This window comes from Hyperolius riggenbachi, chromosome 7 (assembly GCF_040937935.1).
Source record: "Hyperolius riggenbachi isolate aHypRig1 chromosome 7, aHypRig1.pri, whole genome shotgun sequence".
Lineage (NCBI taxonomy): Eukaryota > Metazoa > Chordata > Amphibia > Anura > Hyperoliidae > Hyperolius > Hyperolius riggenbachi.
Genome location: NC_090652.1, coordinates 244,115,512 through 244,132,861, shown reverse-complemented (window position 1 = coordinate 244,132,861; position 17,350 = coordinate 244,115,512). Strand labels below are relative to the sequence as shown.

The following is a 17,350-nucleotide window of genomic DNA, read 5'->3' as shown; positions in this document are numbered from 1 at the left end:
CTTTGTAGAAACTAGAGAAATTTAGGCAATGAAATCTCCATTCATCTTCAAGTGCAGCAATATGATTAATGCGAAACTATATATCTGTAATGACTGCTGACAGCAAAATTACCATTTGTCAGTCAATATTTATTTATGGTATATGCAATGCTTTCATAAATAAATCAAAAACTATGGTGAATGTGTTAGCCAGGCCTCCTCAAGCAATGTATAGGACTGTTCACCAAATTTGTTGTATTTTATACATTTGTCTACACTGTCTTTCTGCTCATTGATACACCACAGGGCTGTGCTGCTCATTATAGTTCAAAACCCATCCTCAATTTCATGCTTTATTATCAGTTTCATGCTTTATTAACCACTCCTATACCATGAAATTTTGTGCTGATCGGTGCTGCGTGGGCTCTCCAGCCCGCAGCACCGATCAGCTAGCAGCCAGGCCGATCAGACTTCCCCCCTTTTTTCCCCACTAGGGGGATGTCCTGCTGGGGGGGTCTGATCGCCGCCGGCTGCTTGCGCTTGCGGGGGGGCTCTTCAAAGCCCCCCTCCGCAGCGCTTCCTGGCCTCCTTCCCCTTCCCTCCCTCTCCCTCCCCCTGTGAGCGGCACAGGACGGATTTCCGTCCTGCGCCTGATGGGATAGGCTTTAGCCTATCAGATGCCGGCCAATCAGAGGCCGGGGATCACCGATCTCCTCTACGGCGCTGCTGCGCAGCAGCGCCGTATACATGTAAACACTGGGGAAGATCTTCCCCGTGTGTTTACATTTACCCTGCGAGCCGCAGATCGGCTCGCAGGGTGTTCACGGAGACACCCTCCGTGAACTGACATAGAACGGCCGCTCATGCGAGCGGCCGTTTCCATGGAATACACTTCAGGATTCAGGGGCGTACATATACGCACCGAGAATCCGGAAGTGGTTAATGCATACTGTGTGTAATGTATCACAGTTTGCAATGCACAAACTATTTTGCATTTTTTATTTTTCTGTTGCCTGGCTTGCTAGATTCATGATGATGACTTCTGGTTAGGGCTCAAATCCGATCCGGGAGACATCCGGATAGTTGCTATCTGGATATCTCCCAGTAAACCTGTGCGGGGTGGGCGGGGGTGGTCAATCTTACCTGTCTGACGTCTTCTTCGTCCTTCCCATCGGCGCCTCCCACGATGCGGTCCAAGTGGCCGTCACATGATTACAAACACTTCCTCCTTCCGGGTTGAAGGAGGAAGTGTTTGTAATCAAGTGACGCCCGTGGAGCGCATCATGGGAGGCGCCGAGGGATGGACGAAGAGGGCGGCAGACAGGTAAGATTGACCACCCCCGCCCACCCCGCACAGGTTTACTGGGAGATATCCGGATAGCAACTATCCGGATGTCTCCCGGATCGGATTTGAGCAGCCCTACTTCTGGTGCTATAGTAAGATGCTGCTTTGCTGGCCTGAACATCAGTCTATGAGCTGTCCGATCTCCTCCTCTAACCCATTATCACCAATAGGAGGTAGTCAGGAAGAAGCTGGGAGGGGGCACCAGCCAGTTCTTTCATAAAAAGCATAGAGCTAACCAGGGGCGCCTCTTATCTATGTTCCTTAGGATGAAGCAGAGGGAGGTGTAGGGTGTGATCAGATGATGGTTCTGTACAAAAGAAGAAACTCCCTCTCTGCTGGCAGCTCCACACTTTGTGCACAGATATTTGGGCCATGTGACTGACTTTTCCAAAGCAGAATTCTCTGGGACTGCTGCATCAAACGTAAAAATGCTAGAAATATAATTGTCTGTTATTTAGCTCCCTGGCAGTATGATTATTTCCAGTCTTAAGGTCTAAAAGTGGTGCATTTTTTTTACAAGCTTTTAGATCCTAAAAACAGGAAAAATAAAAAACATACCACAGAGAGATCTGCAGCAGCCCCTGCACATAACTCACTCAGGCTCAGGATTACCACTCTGAGCTGTGGCTTTCCATCCTAAGCCTGACTCGGGGTTACAGCTAAGGAGGTTAACGTTACTAACAATGAAAAATCCAGGAGTGTGAACTAAGGCTTTAAAGTTTTGTATACAAATACAGTGGGTACAATGCACACAACGTGGGAAATTGTAACGTATGTGGCTTAAACTGTAAGTGCAAAGTCATGCATGCAATTCCTTGAGTGTCCAGTTCTACTAGAATTTCATATTAATCTGTACAAGCTCTGGATTATGGCTGCCTGCACATGCAGCCGGACATCATAGGTATTCCTTTTTATGGTTGTCCCCTGTGAGGGTAGTGAGATCCTTGTGCCAGACGGGTGTTGGGATACCTATTTTACCATACAGAATTTTTTATGAGCAATACAATTTCTTCTCCTGAAGAAGTGACCATTGATGCATGAAACATGTCGAGAAAGTGTTTCTGTAATTGTTATAACTCTAATCTTTGACCACAACGTTATCATTCTAGGTACATAGGGGAGTAGTATTGCTGATCCTAAACCCATATACATGTTAGATTTTCCAGTTCTTATATTTTTAAATACAATGATGGTGCATGACTTTGATTGTAAAGGATACATGTTTTTATATTTTATCAATCTGTAATAAATGTTACATTTTAATTGTGCCAAAAGTATATGGTTATATATAATTATTGAATGAACGTCCCCTTTAAAAGTCCTACATTTCTGCTCTTTATCTAGTGCATGCCCAAATTAATGTTGTTTAAAAATATGCTTAAAAATATGCTTACTGTACTTGTTGCCTACAGGCGCCTAACCATATGAGATCTATTTGCATGTTCTAGTGCTAAATAAATGTCCACAATAAAAACATCCCCATAGTTTTATCCGCTGTTGAAATTAATATTTGCACACTGCTTTCTCCTTGCTTATAATGCACTTTAAAATATTTCTGAAAACAACATTTTGGCTCTTTAAAGGGAACCTGAAAAGTCAGAAAATCTGGTAAGCCTCTGGAAGCTCTTGTTGAGTATGTTTAGAAGGACCCAGCGCCGGAATGGTGGGCTGTAAGTGGATTTAGGAAGCCTCTGGACTATCTAGAAGCTTCTTATTATGGAGGTAGGTAAGCATCTAATTTATATATTTTTTTTTTCACTTCAGGTATCCTTTAAAAATAAAGAAAACCCTGAGAATCCCCCAAGTGGAGATGGACTTATCCAAACCCTGACAATATTTTCCGATTCAGTACTCTGGGTACCTACTGTAAGTGACTGTGACCGGGAAAAAAAAAGTAATGTATAGTCCATTTTACTATGGGACAAATGTACATCTAATATACAGTATGTCCATTTCATTTGTGTGTGTGTGTGTGTGATAATGGTCCTTTATGGAGGATTAGAAACATTTCTTTAAAATGTTCAGATTTACTTCTGCACACGATAAACAGAATCTATAATAATAATTTCTAAGCCATCCACTGTATGAATGTATGTGTGTCCGTCTGCCCGGTTGTAATTGCTCGCGGCACTGACTGGATAATGTGGTGCTAAAATGGTGTGTGCACTCCTGGCCGGTGCAGTGTAGCACTCGCCACCAGCTAGGTTAAATATAATTTGTTAAAAAATGCTATTCATTCCCTTTAACATGCACCTGTAGTGACGTGGCATGGTGAGCAAAACATGTGCATGTACAGTCCCAATCCTACACAGAGATATGCTGTGTTCCTTTTTGCACACTTTAAGGGTTAAAACTGGGCACACAAGTAAGTATGAAGCAGCTGTCCAGGACCATCTCACCTGAAATTCTAGCACATATACAGGTGTCCCCCCGCAATCACATTAAGATCTGGCGCACCAGGTCTTTAGTGCAGTAATGCCTGAGCAACGCCCGACCACATTGTTCCCCTCCTCACCCTGCCCACCAGAACCCACTCAATCATTGACTGAGTAGTCATCCCCCTCCCTTTTCCATAGAAACAGGTTGGTCCCCCAGCTGTACACTGCTTGTGCACTGTGTTGTCTGAAGGTTTGAGCTCAATCCTGACAGGAGACATTTATTTAGTGTGTACATGGCTTAAGAATCCAGGGCTGAAATGTACTCAGCAGTTTGATTTGGACTGTAGGGCCACTCTTATTGATAACTGATTAGGCCCTGTTCACAGTGGTCAGCTGCATTGCAGAATAATTCTACATGTCGCATCACTTTCCATACAATTCAACAGACAAAGTACTGCTTTGTAACTGATGGTGTTATTATAACTGGCTGCATACAGGCTTTGTATACAGTCTATGTCCACGTAACATGTGCATTATGCAACTGACCACTGTGAACCTAGGCTACGGTCCATAAAAAAAATCTTACTATTAATTTTCACTTGAAGTTTGCTTTAAGTTACGTCTCTGGTCTCCTGCAACCATTTCCCATTTAAAAAATTTTTTATGTTCCTGGTTTCTTTTTTTATATACTAGCAGAGTAAACAATACCAGTCCCTACTATAGATTTTGTTCAGTCATGCTTTCCTCAGGACTTGTTTGAAAAAAACAATCTGTAAATTACTTTAAACCAATGTTCTATAAAACTGAAAGCACTGTGAATTTTATTTCATCTCAGAGACATCATTTTCTTCTAAAGTGTGGCACACACGACATTCTTGATGTACTTTTCAGTCTGACTGCACAAAAAAGCGTATAAATATTTTATAAGCCTTTTACAGCATCGCAATGGAAATCAATGAGTGCTCAAATTTTGTGTAACATCGTGAAAAGCGCACTTCACAAACAAAAGAGCTCTCTGAATCTGTTTATATAGCGGCAGAGAGAGCGGTAATAAAGAGCCTATGTACACTGCTGTCACAAAGGCTCTGCCGATTCTGTTTACCTCATGAAATAGTACTTTTTTCAGGTCAAGTGATGCTGCTGCTGTACCTGAAATGCTAGTTTACAAAAATCTGAAGTACCCCGCTGAAGGAGTTAGCAGCAGGCTGTATGTGTGGAGTGACTGCTGCTGCTAGTGTGTACTGTATATGTCATGCCACTTGGACTGCAGAAATATCTGATAACAACACAGCTTGCACAACTGGCAGTCTGTGCTGCAGAAAATGCTACCCTGTACTTTAAGGTTAATGTCACATACAGTGTGGTGCGATTGTCCTGGGGAAAGAGTGCTCAGGGCAGGACAATTGCACTGCACCATTTCCCCTCGTTCAAATTCCCCCTTGGCAGAGTGTGCCAACAGGGTAATCTGCATAACTCCGCCCCCAGAACAGTGACATGTTCCTTGCTGGACAGGAAGTATGTCACTGTTTTTCGGCTGATTGGCCGAACCAGCAATGACCAACCAGCAATGCACTGCAGAGTCTGCATTGCCTCTTCATAGGTGAAACCACTTCCACTGCATTGCGACGCACCACGGTAGTGTGGCCACTGCCCAGTCTCATAGAGACTAATGGCCACTGCGATGGGAATGCAGCAGGAGAGCGTACCGTAACGTAAAGTAAAGTAACGCACCATGTGTGAAAGGGGCCTGAAGCGTACCAGAACACGAGAATGCACTGGATTTCACACATGGCAGGAGGGGAGCGCAGAGGAGAGAGCCCGAGGTGAGGGAGGGGGTCGTCCCCCCTCCCCACCGACGTGCTACCAAGCTCTTCCCTCATGCTTGACCCCTCCTGCACCCCTAAAATGGCCATGAGCGGGCCCCAGGGGGGGCGCTCAAATTCTTGCAGGGGGTCGGGGACTTCTAGTTATGGCCCTGGCAGATACTCTGTGTCTATCGACATATTCTCAGTGCTCACCATTGTGCATCCATTGCTGTTCATATACTGCGCTGCTGCTGCCTCTGATGCTTGGCTCCACTGCAGGGAACACTCCCTAGTGTATAGATCTAAGTCCCAGCAGAAACTGGTTCCCATTGGATTGAAAAAGACTAATGAGAATCCTCCCTAGCAACAAGAAGGATTCTCCTTGGTCCACCTTGGTGTTTCTAAGCAGGATTCTAATTGGGTTTTTGTTATCCAATGGGAGCCTGCTTCTTCCGAGACACTGATCTACAGTATACTGCCAGTAAGGGGCGGATTTGTACTTTTTACCGCCCAAGGCCCACTATCACCAGTCACCTGTCCCTCATCCGACTCTAAACAATGCTGAAGTTCTTGCGCCCTAGGCCATAGCCTATGTGACCTTACCAGAAATTCGGCCCTGACTGCAGTGTCCCCTGCAGTGGAGCTGAGCGATGGTGGCAGCAGCGGCGCAGGAGCCCAGATAACCAAAGACACACAAGACACAGGTGAGTAGAGCAGGAACGTACACAGCGACCAGCCTATGAGAACAAATGCTGTCCATTCTCAGAGGCTTGCACTGATTCCGACGAAATCCGCTCCCTCGACGTTCCAGGAAAAATGAGTGTTCCACTTACTGCAACAGATCAAATTGATCCGTTGCAGACTGAAAAGTGTGCACGGATCCTATACATATAGAATTTATGCAAATGTCTGTCTCTCTCTTGCGGGAACAGGGCCTAACCCTGTTGTGATCCCGATGTAAATCTTCTAGCAGTGGTGCTACAGAGGAAGAAATAATGCTTTAACATCTGCAACAGTTCTTGGACATATTTAAGGAACATCAGCTCTACAGGTAAGGCCATTATTTCCACAATGCAAAATCGTAGCCTGTAGGAAACAGAATCTTATAATCCAGAAGCTTATAATCTTTTGACAAATAATAAAACAACCCAGTCTAGGTCTGCTTGATCTCCACTTGTGTCATGTCAGATCATAGTGATCGCCAAGCACAGTCATTGGTCTTTAAATAATAATGCTGCATAAACCTTTTTGCGCTCATCCTCAAATACTCATTTTTGCATCCATGTAATAAAGGCACCAAGAAAAAAGGGTGCAGGGTATTGCCGCTAGTACAGTATCGGTAAAATTACAGATATTCTACTACTGAATTCCAATAGTAAAATATCGGTAATCTTCACCCCTATTTTACTATGACTAAACCTAGACCTACTCTCACATAGAACCCTCCCTCTACCAATATCTAACCCTTAACTCCCCCCCCCCCCCCCGCTGATACCTAACCCTTTACCTTCCCTGTACCTATGCCTATTCCTTAACCCCCCCCCCCCCCCGGGTGGCACCTAACCATTAAACACCAACCCCCCCCCATCCCGTGGCCCTTATCCCTTAAACCCTTTTTCCCCCCTGGGGTGCCTGAACCTTAAACCCCCCTGTCGCAAAGTGATTTGTAGCAATGTGAGGAAAAATGCAAATTGTGACTTTGTACAGTGGGAAGATTCGGCACCCGCTATTCTATCAGGCGCCTCTGTGCACACAAATTTCTTCACACGGCTTTTATAATGGGCACCTATGGAGGAGCCCTTCTTTGCATGGTGGCTGCAGTGCCCTTTTTCATAAGCCTGATTTCACTTTATTATTTGAGACAAATTGCAAGAGTCTCTTTGAAAAATCAGGGACATTTTAATGGTGAGGCAATAAGTTGTAAGAAGCAGCAGTAGGATCACACCAGTATCTATGGAACCACACATAGTACAATGTAAAGGAAAATAACAACACATTATAGTGATAATTGTAGTATTTTACCTGCTCTCTGCATCAGCACTGCATTTGGGGGAGAGAAGCTCGAAGGATTTGGTAAACTTCACCACCTAGAAAAACAAAAGGCATAGTCATGTAAGGCAATACTCCATATAGATTTTAACTGTTACAGCGGCCCAAGACCCAGGCCTTTGTGGCCTTTCCAGAAATTCCCCCCTGCATGTGGCAGCATTGGAGGTGGAGGTGAATGCAGATATATTGTATGGACCGTTCTTAAACGGAATATCCAGGCTCGCAAAAAAAAAAGATCTACTTACCTGAGGCTTTCTCCAGCCCCTGGCAGCCGCTATGTCACACGTCGCAGCTCCGCTCTCAGCCACTGGCTCCTGGTCCCCTCCGGTGCTACCTCGCCAGATCGTCCTCTACTGCGCCTGTGCTGCTGTCAATCAAGTCCACATTGTCCGGCATGTACTGCGCAGGCCCTATTAAGTCTAGTTACGCCTGTGGTCACAACAGCGGTATGTATGATTTATTAACCCTCTGCACACTACGAAATGTACAGAAGCAAAATACATTGACAAAAATTAGGTTGTTGCATAATATGCTTACTTGTAGGGTTGTACATGATCCGGGGTTAGTGTAAGGATGCAAACAAATAGACAGCTTTGTGTGGCATTCACAACTACACTGAATTGACGTCTGTCTTTAACCTCCTTCTGTCACTGCACTGGAAATTAATAGTGTTGCAGCACACACCCCATGCTGCAGGAAAGTTAATGCCTTGTGGGGCAACAAAAAAGCTTACAGCAGTGGGGGGGAAGGACAAGTCTGACAGCTGTTTCGCAGGGACTAGCCCTGCTTCATCAGAGACCCTGATCTCTGATGAAGCAGGGCTAGTCCCTGTGAAACAGCTGTCAGACTTGTCCTTCCCCCCACTGCTGTAAGCTTTTTTGTGTCAACCCAGCCACAATAAAGGGTATTTTAGCAGCTGTGCCCATCTCCTTCCTCTCTTCTGACTGAAATTGTGGACTAGCATTGGAGCATGCTGCAGGTACGCCCAGTGTGGCAGTATCCACCCCTGCTGCATTTTGTGCAAGTGTTTTTTCCTCTTCATATTTGCATTTACTGTCCCATGTATTGTTAGCAAAAGCATTGTACCAAGCAACACAGGTTTACCATGCCGTGCAATAGAGGCCAACTTCAACAAGCAATAAACTTTGAGCACCATAACAACCAGCGTGTAGACTACTTTGTGGAGCAACCAGCGTATGGACTCCTTTGTGGGGCAACCAGCTTGAGGACCCCCTTGTGGGGCAACCAGCGTATGGACTCCTTTGTGGGGCAACCAGCTTGAGGACCCCCTTGTGGGGCAACCAGCGTATGGACTCCTGTGTGGGGCAAGCAGCATGGGGATTCCCTTGTGGTACAACCAGCGTGTGGACTCCTTTGTGGGGCAACCAGCATATGCACTCCCTTGTGGAGCAACCAGCATGTGGACTCCCTTGTGGGGCAACCGGTATGTGGACTCCTTTGTGGGGCAAGCAGCATGTGGACTCTCTTGTGGGGCAACCAGTGTAGACTTCCTTATGGGGAAACCAGCATCTGGACTCCCTTGTGGGGAGCCAGCGTATGGACTCCTTGTGGGACAACCAGTGTATGGATACCCTTGTGGGGCAACCAGTGTGTGGATTCCCTTGTGGGGCAAGCAGCGTATGGACTCCTTTGTGGGGCATCCAGCTTATGAACTCCCTTGTGGGGCAACCAGCGTATGGACTCCCTTGTGGAGCAACCAGCATGTGGACTCCCTTGTGAGGCAACCAGCGTATGGACTCCCTTGTGGGGCAATTAGTGTATGGTCTCCCTTGTGGGGCAATTAGTGTATGGACTCCCTTGTGAGGCAACCAGCATATGGACTCCCTTGTGGGGCAACCAGCATATGGACTCCCTTGTGGGGCAACCAGCGTATAGACTCCCTTGTGGGGCAACCAGCGTATGGACTCCCTAGTGGGGAGTCACAACAGAGGCTGACCAGAATAACAAAAACGTTGTTTCTTAAAAGGAATTTAAACATTTAAGGAATATAATAGTTGTCTTTGATCCAGAACAAGACTGTTATGTTTTATTAATAAATGCCAGTAAAAAAATGCACCAATGCGCAACATGCTGCAGTGTAACACATTTTGTTTATATATAAAATATAGGCAACAAATGTCACAGCTCTCACAAGTATTCCTTTCTGTGTCAAAGTGTATTTAATCATCTCCGACATGTTTTATTATTATTATTATTATTGGTTTATAAAGCACCAACATATTCTGCGGCGCTGTAAAAAGTAAGAAACAAACATGGGGTACACAATAATACAAAATACAGAATTGATAGACATAGTAATTATAGTGACACATGTAACATAATGAATAAAATGTGTAACAAATTCCAAGACACAGAAGGGTGAGAGAGCCGTGCCCTAGCAAGCTTGCAATCGAAAGGCAAGCTTACAGTCTAAAGATTGGCTCAGTTGCACGTTTTGGGATTGTCTACATGATCTCTGTAATCATTAGGATGTGTTGTTTGGGAATTTGTGTTGTTGACTATCTTTTTGTGACTGATTTGTGAACACAATGTGATGGCCAAATGCTGGTATTTACACTGTAGGTAGGAATTGTCTGGTCTGAGATGTATGTGAGACATTGATTTGTTTTATAACTATGTTTTATGATATGGACTAATTTTTAGGCTAATTTATAATGATATTACTTAAAGTGTACCAGAGCTGAAAGTAATTAAAAGTTTTATACATACCTGGGGCTTCCTCCAGCCCCATGTGCACGGATCGCTCCCACACCGCCATCCTCAGCCTTCTCCAGCTCCGGTACCGGGTCCCGTTACTTCCTCCAGTCGGGGCCAGTCTGACGTAAGTGAAGAGCGCTATTTACGTATCTCTCCAGCAGCTGTGGAGAGATATGTAGAGGGCGCACTTCTCTTACTGGAGAAGAGGGGGCCCAGATGGTACTTGATGCATTCACTATTAACTTTGCTATGTTGCTCCCATCTCTGACTTTGTCTCAGTGGTCGTGGACTATACCAGAGCAGGATCATCCACCAGGCAACCTAGGCAGGTGCTTGGGGTCTAGTTGGTGTCAAGGGGCCCACCTGCCACCTTCTTTGACCTCTCTCCACTTCAGCTTACCAAAAGGACCACAAGGGGAACTAAAAAAATCTACAAATCTACTGCTTTGCCTTAGTTCCTATCTTAGGGCCAGTGCACACCAAAAAGCGCTGGTGTAAACGCAATCGCTCAGCGCTTTTTGAAGTAATTCTTCAGAGCGATTCTAGGCATGTGCCTAGTGATTTTCTAATCATGCCTAGCGATTTTTGGAGCGTTTTGGTGTAGCATTTTTTTGTTACAGTAGAGCTGGAACTGAACAGCTTCTGTAATAAAAACATGCGTGGCTGTCTTGCTGATTCTCTGCCTCTAATACTTTTAGGGCTATATTCACAGTGCTCAGTTATGTTGCAGAATAATTCTCCATGTCAACTCAATGCTCATACAGTTCTACGGCGGGACAGTAAAAAAGGGCGCACATGGCTAATGGACAAAAAGGGCGCCACCATAGACTGCAATGCAAAATATCGGCTATTGGGTGCCCGACAGGAAAAAAGGGAGCCCGAGAAAAGCGGTTGCAGGGACGTGTTAACCAAAGTTTTCAATTATATAATAAGGTTTATAACAAATATTGTTCACAAGTTCGTTTTGACTTTGAGTTATACTTATTTTCCCGTTTTTAAATTTCGCTTGCAGGACTGTAACAAGTAAATTTTCGTTTACACTTATTTTGTCATTTAAAATTCGTTTTCATACGGTATACTGCTTAAATATCATTTTCAACCTTATTTTATTAGAAATACATCGCTTTTGGTATTAACTTTGTTTTTCACACTTATAATGCGTCAATTATAGTTTTATTAACTTACTAATCTATCTCCTTTTTCTATTTATAATATTATTAACCACTTCCGGATACCGGGTGGTTTTGCTGATCGGTGCTGCGTGGGCTCTCCAGCCCGCAGCACCGATCAGCTAGCAGCCAGGCCGATCAGACTTCCCCCCTTTTTTCCCCACTAGGGGGATGTCCTGCTGGGGGGGTCTGATCGCCGCCGGCTGCTTGCGCTTGCGGGGGGGGGCTCTCTTCAAAGCCCCCCTCCGCAGCGCTTCCTGGCCGCCTTCCCCTTCCCTCCCTCTACCTCCCCCTGTGAGCGGCGCAGGATGGAATTCCGTCCTGCGCCGGATAGGATAGGCTTCAGCCTATCAGGTGCCGGCGGTCCCCGGCCAATCAGAGGCCGGGGATCGCCGATCTCCGCCACGGCGCTGCTGCGCAGCAGCGCCGTATACATGTAAACACCGGGGAAGATCTTCCCCGTGTGTTTACATTTACCCTGCGAGCCACGATCGGAGGCTCGCAGGGTGTTCACGGAGACACCCTCCGTGAACTGACATGGAACGGCCGCTCATACGAGCGGCCGTTTCCATGCAATCCACTTCAGGATTCAGGGGCGTAGTTAAGCGTACGCCGAATCCTGAAGTGGTTAATGTGTATGTGATTTTAAGGCTATTTATTCTATTACAAATATATAAATTATTCCATTCATGTTATTTATAGTGAAGTATTTTAAGGATTAAATATTGTAATATATGCTGCCTCCAGCGCTCATACCAGCAGAGTTTCCGGGCCTCAGGCGTCTAGCACGCCGAGGACGGAACTGTCAGTTGCACATAGGGTTGCCCTGTCGTGCACGCGCGCGTAGACAGGGCCTTTATGCGAGGAGGGGGCGTGTCAGCTGACCGGCTGGTCGGCTGACGTCAGAGGGGACGCTCGTCCCTCCCCATTGGTTGATCACTGGGGGTGAGCCTGGAGGGTCTCCCTCTGCGTCATAAGCCTTTGTATGTCACTTGCATCTTGTCTGCTGTTGCAAATACTTCGTGTTAGCGCTCAGACCTTTAGATAGTTCCGGTGTGCTTTGATCCGGGAAGAAACCAGGGATTTCACACAAGATAGGAATTGTTGATTATCTTTAGCATTATCTCACTGTATTATTTGTATATGACTCTGGCTTGCTCTGACTACTCTCTGGCTAAGTGATTCTGTACTTTTGCACATCTGATCTTGTTGCCTACCCTGCCTGATTATATCTTCCTGACTCTGCCTTCCAATTTTGTACTGCATCTGTCTGTCTGTTGCCGAACCCGATCTGTCTGACTACTCTACTCTCACCAGAGGGCCCTTGTCTCTGGTGAGAGGCTTTTACTGATAGTACCCACTAGCTCCTCTGGTGAGGTACAGTTCTATCAGTATTACTGTTGCACCAATCACCATCAGTATTACTATTGCATCAAACACCATCAGTATTTGTTGTCACATTAATTTCTGATATACCAGCATTATAGGTGATTCTGCAGATCACCTCATAATCAGGTATATTTCTGCATTATAGGTGATACTGAAGATCACCTAATAATCAGAATTCTGACGATTGCTGACACAAATCGTTACAAATATATTATTGTTTATATGTGTGTAAGGGTGTTTGTGCAGTGGGGATGGTTAGGGTTAGACACCACCAGAGGGGTGGTTAGGGTTAGGCACCACCAGGAAGGTCTTAGGGTTAGGCACCACCAGGGGGGTTTTAGGGTTAGGCACCACCAGGGGGGTCTTAAGGTTAGGCACCACCAGGGGGGGGGGGGTGTCTTAGGGCTAGGCACCACCAGGGGGGTGGCTAGGGTTAGGCACCACCTGGGGGGGGTCTTAGGGTTAGGCACCACCAGGGGGGTCTTAGGGTTAGGCACCACCAGGGGGGTCTTAGGGTTAGGCACCACTAGGGGGGTCTTAGGGTTAGGCACCACCAGGGGGTCTTAGGGTTAGGGATAGGTACAGGGAGGCTTCTGTGTAAGAGTAGGATTAGGTATAGTTGCAGTACAATATACACCACCAGGGGAGTGGTTAGGGTTAGGCACCACCAGTGGGGTCTATGGGTTAGGGATAGGTACAGGGAGAGTTCTGTGAGAGTAGGGTTAGGTATAGTTACAGTACAATATACACCACCAGGAGGGTGGTTAGGGTTAGGCACCACCAGGGGGGTCTAGGGGTTAGGGATAGGTACAGGGAGGGTTCTGTGTGAGAGTAAGGTTAGGTATAGTTACAGCACAATATGTGTAATATTTACAATTTATGAAATTATGTATATTCAAACAAAGAGTGGGTCTAGGGGTTAAGGATAGGGAGAGATCTGTGTGAGCCTACAGTTAGGTATAATTGCAGTACAATATCTGTAAAATCTACCATTGTATTACTATGCTTAATACAAGTGTAAATATCGTTTTTTGTTATAGATGCTATTTGACGTTTCATTTCAGAATTCGTTTGTTGTTATAGACGGTATTTTGCCGTTTCATTTCCGTTTACTGAACCGATTTAGCACTACATTTTCGTTTACAAGCTATAAACAAAAATTAATGTCTTACATTACAACCTACAATTTCGGCTATATCCCACACCCTTTTTTCCAGGCGCCCTTTTTTGATACACGCGTTCTACGGGGCTGTTTACAGTGCTTCGTTGTAACTAGTCGCATTATTCTAACTCGCTGCATGCAGGCTTTCAAAAGCAATACACAGAACATTATTCTAAATTTTCCAACACAGCACCCTTAGACAACCGTGGAAAGCTTTCCAAAGCATTAATTATTAATGATATTAAACTTGGAAGACAACTCACCGGTGACTCAATGTCCTCCAGAAGCAGTACAGAGCAGCGTTCACACTTCAGCAGTGTCTGAGCCCGATGCATAATTTTCTTGACAACTTTCTCGAGGTCCGTTTGTTCCTCAAACAGGTCATTCACCACCTCCAGCAATGCCTGCGTAATATGACAAACCATCTCAATGAAGATGATGGGAAAAATATGAATGCCTTATTGTACTAGAAAAATGCACTGTTGTGTCTTAATTAAAGAGACTCTGAAGCGAGAATAAATCTCGCTTCAGAGCTAATAGTTAGCAGGGGCATGTGTGCCCCTGCTAAAACGCCGCTATCCCGCGGCTAAACGGGAGTCCCTTACCCCCCGAAATCCCCTCCGTGCAGCCGGGGATCTCTTTCTGGTTGAGGCAGGGCTAACCGCCGCAGCTCTGCCCCATGCGCGTCTGTCAGCGCGTATCTCCGCCTCTCCCCCGCCCCTCTCAGTCTTCCTTCACTGAGAGGGGCGGGGGAGAGGTGGCGATGCGCCGCTGATAGACGCGACTAGAGGCAGAGCTGCAGCCGTTAGCCCTGCCTCTAGGAGCAGCAAAATCTACGACCAATTTGGTCATTGATTTTGCGGGGGGGGGGGGGTGAAGGGACCCCCGTTTAGCCGTGGGATAGCGGCGTTTTAGCAGGGCACACGTGCCCCTGCTAACTATGAGCTCTGAAGCGAGATTTATTCTTGCTTTAGTGTCTCTTTAACCACTTCACCACTGAGGGGTTTTACCCCCTGAGCACCAGAGCAATTTTCACCTTTCAGCGCTCCTTCCATTCATTCGTCTATAACCTTATCATTACTTATCGCAATTAAATGAATATCTTGTTTTTTCCGCCACCAATTAGGCTTTCTTTAGGTGGGACATTATGCCAAGAATTATTTTATTCTAAATGTGTTTTAATGGGAAAATAGGAAAAATGTGGGAAAAAAAATTATTATTTTTCAGCTTTAGGCCATTATAGTTTTTAAATAATGCATGCTACTGTAATTAAAACCCATGAAATTTATTTGCCCTTTTGTCCCGGTTATAAAACCGTTTAAATTATGTCCCTATCACAATGTTTGGCGCCAATATTTTATTTGGAAATAAAGGTGCATTTTTTTCAGTTTTGCGTCCATCCCTAATTACAAGCCCATAGTTTATAAAGTAGCAGTGTTATACCCTCTTGACATAAATATTTAAAAAGTTCAGTCCCTAAGGTAACTATTTATGTATTTTTTTTTATTGAAAATTTTTGAATTTTTTTTTAATTACAAAAAAAAAAAAAAATGGGGAGTGTGGGAGGTAATGAGTTAATTTTTTGTGTAACCCTCATTTATTTGTATGTGAAAAATGCTTAGGGTGTAGTTTTACTATTTGGCCACAAGATGGCAACAGTAACTTTTTGTGTATTGCGACCTGCCGGACGCTCGCAGGAAGTATAAGGAGGCTGTGAGTGTTTGTTATTTTTCACAATGATCACGCTGCCCATCGGAGAGCAGCGGATCATTGCGGGGCTTAGATCAACGAACGGGAATGGATTTTCCCGTTCATTGATCTCCGGGCGAGCGGGCGGCGGCGTGTTTACTAGCGGCGGGCAGCGTGTTTACGAGCGGGAGCGCGGACAGCGGCGGGAACGCGATAAGTACGGATTTCTCCGTCCCTGGGGGTTAAAGGATGGAAAAAGGGACGGAGAAATCCGTATGGGCAGGGGTAAAGTGGTTAAAGCCCAACTGAACCCAGAAGTGAACGAGGCAAATTCTGAAATAAATACTATTGACTGTAAATTATCTTTGGAAATAAGCACTTCAAATTGAAAAATCTGTTGTGTAGCTGTGCTTGCTGCAGCTGTACAGCTATCCATAAAGGCTTAAAGCACACATGTCACACACGGCAAATAAATCCAGAGAGGAGAGAAAAATCCAGAGAGAGAAGAAAAGCTGTATTGTAGGTCCATGCACATTTGGCTTATGAAACAGGTATTTGCCTAGCATTTTGATGTTGGACACTGCATTCATTTATCATACTGTTTACTATTATAATTTGCCTTGTTCACATTTTGAGCATTCCTAAATGTATACATTCTAGGATTCAAATGCTTTTTAATTCATTCATCTAAAATAGACAGGCTTAGCTCCTATTGTATCGATGACTCTGTTATTGCGGTAGTACAGGTCTATACAAATCTGTGCTGCTACATTTTACCCCTTAATGGAGTGCCCTGTGGCTAACAGTGGAAAATGATAGAGGGTGTTTGCAGGGCCGGATTTGTACTTTTTTTTTCACCCAAGGCCAACTATACCATCTGTATGGTTGTTATCTCTGTGTGCCCCAATGAGAATTCTACTTACTTTCCATCATTGGATGTCACATACAATAACTATTTCAGTAAGACGCGTATAGATTATACGTTATGTTTTCCTTAAGAACTTTTATGTTATGTTTGCTACCTCATTAATGATGGACCCATTGTGTCACCGTGTGAGTTAGGCTGATATGTACCTGCAGGATACAGCTTACAGGTCTTGCAGGGACGACACAAGTACAGGACAGGGAGTTCAAAGGTTAAAGCTGCTCTTGTAGATAGGGATGGCTGCATAGAATAGCTTTACTGCCCCCTAAAATTATGGTGCCCTAGGCCATGGCCTATGGGGCCTTGCCAGAAATCCGGCCCTGGGTGTTTGTTGTCAGTGACTGTCTTTTGTACAACACACTGCTGAGTCTCACTAGCTAGAAACCCAGTAGGCAGTCAGTAGTCAGAACAGTAGCACTGGAGACGTTTAAGTGACTTGAGAAAGTAATTGCAATGTGTGACATGGACAGCAACAGATCACTATGATTTTGCTGCCCATATAGTATAGCCTTGATAGTGTACAGCAGTCTTACCAAATAGTGTGGAATGAACAGATTGTGATTTGGAGCTTGAATTGTGAAACATATTTCAGGCAAATCTCACCTTCCTTATTAGCTCTTCATCTATCTCTCCTTTATATTCACAATGCGTAGGAAGCGCAAGGCAATTCTACTGGTACTAACTCAAGTAACGTAATGCACATTGTGCAAATAGCGCAACCCATGTCATGTACACAATGCGC

General features: G+C 45.1%; 1 protein-coding gene across 12 annotated transcripts in view; it reads right to left on the bottom strand.

The window, feature by feature from the left end:
• Window positions 1-17,350, bottom strand: part of PDE11A (phosphodiesterase 11A) — a 749,805-nt gene that overhangs the window by 362,020 nt on the left and 370,435 nt on the right. For all 12 annotated transcript variants that reach the window (XR_011022809.1, XR_011022806.1, XR_011022807.1 and 9 more), the window contains 2 exons: window positions 14,258-14,398; window positions 7,530-7,594 (listed from right to left, as the gene is read on the bottom strand). Coding sequence is in view for 1 of the 12 variants with exons in the window: in XM_068245440.1 (XP_068101541.1) it covers window positions 7,530-7,594; window positions 14,258-14,398 (206 nt within the window). In the remaining 11 variants the exon portion in view is untranslated. The remainder of the gene's footprint in view (window positions 1-7,529; window positions 7,595-14,257; window positions 14,399-17,350) is intronic.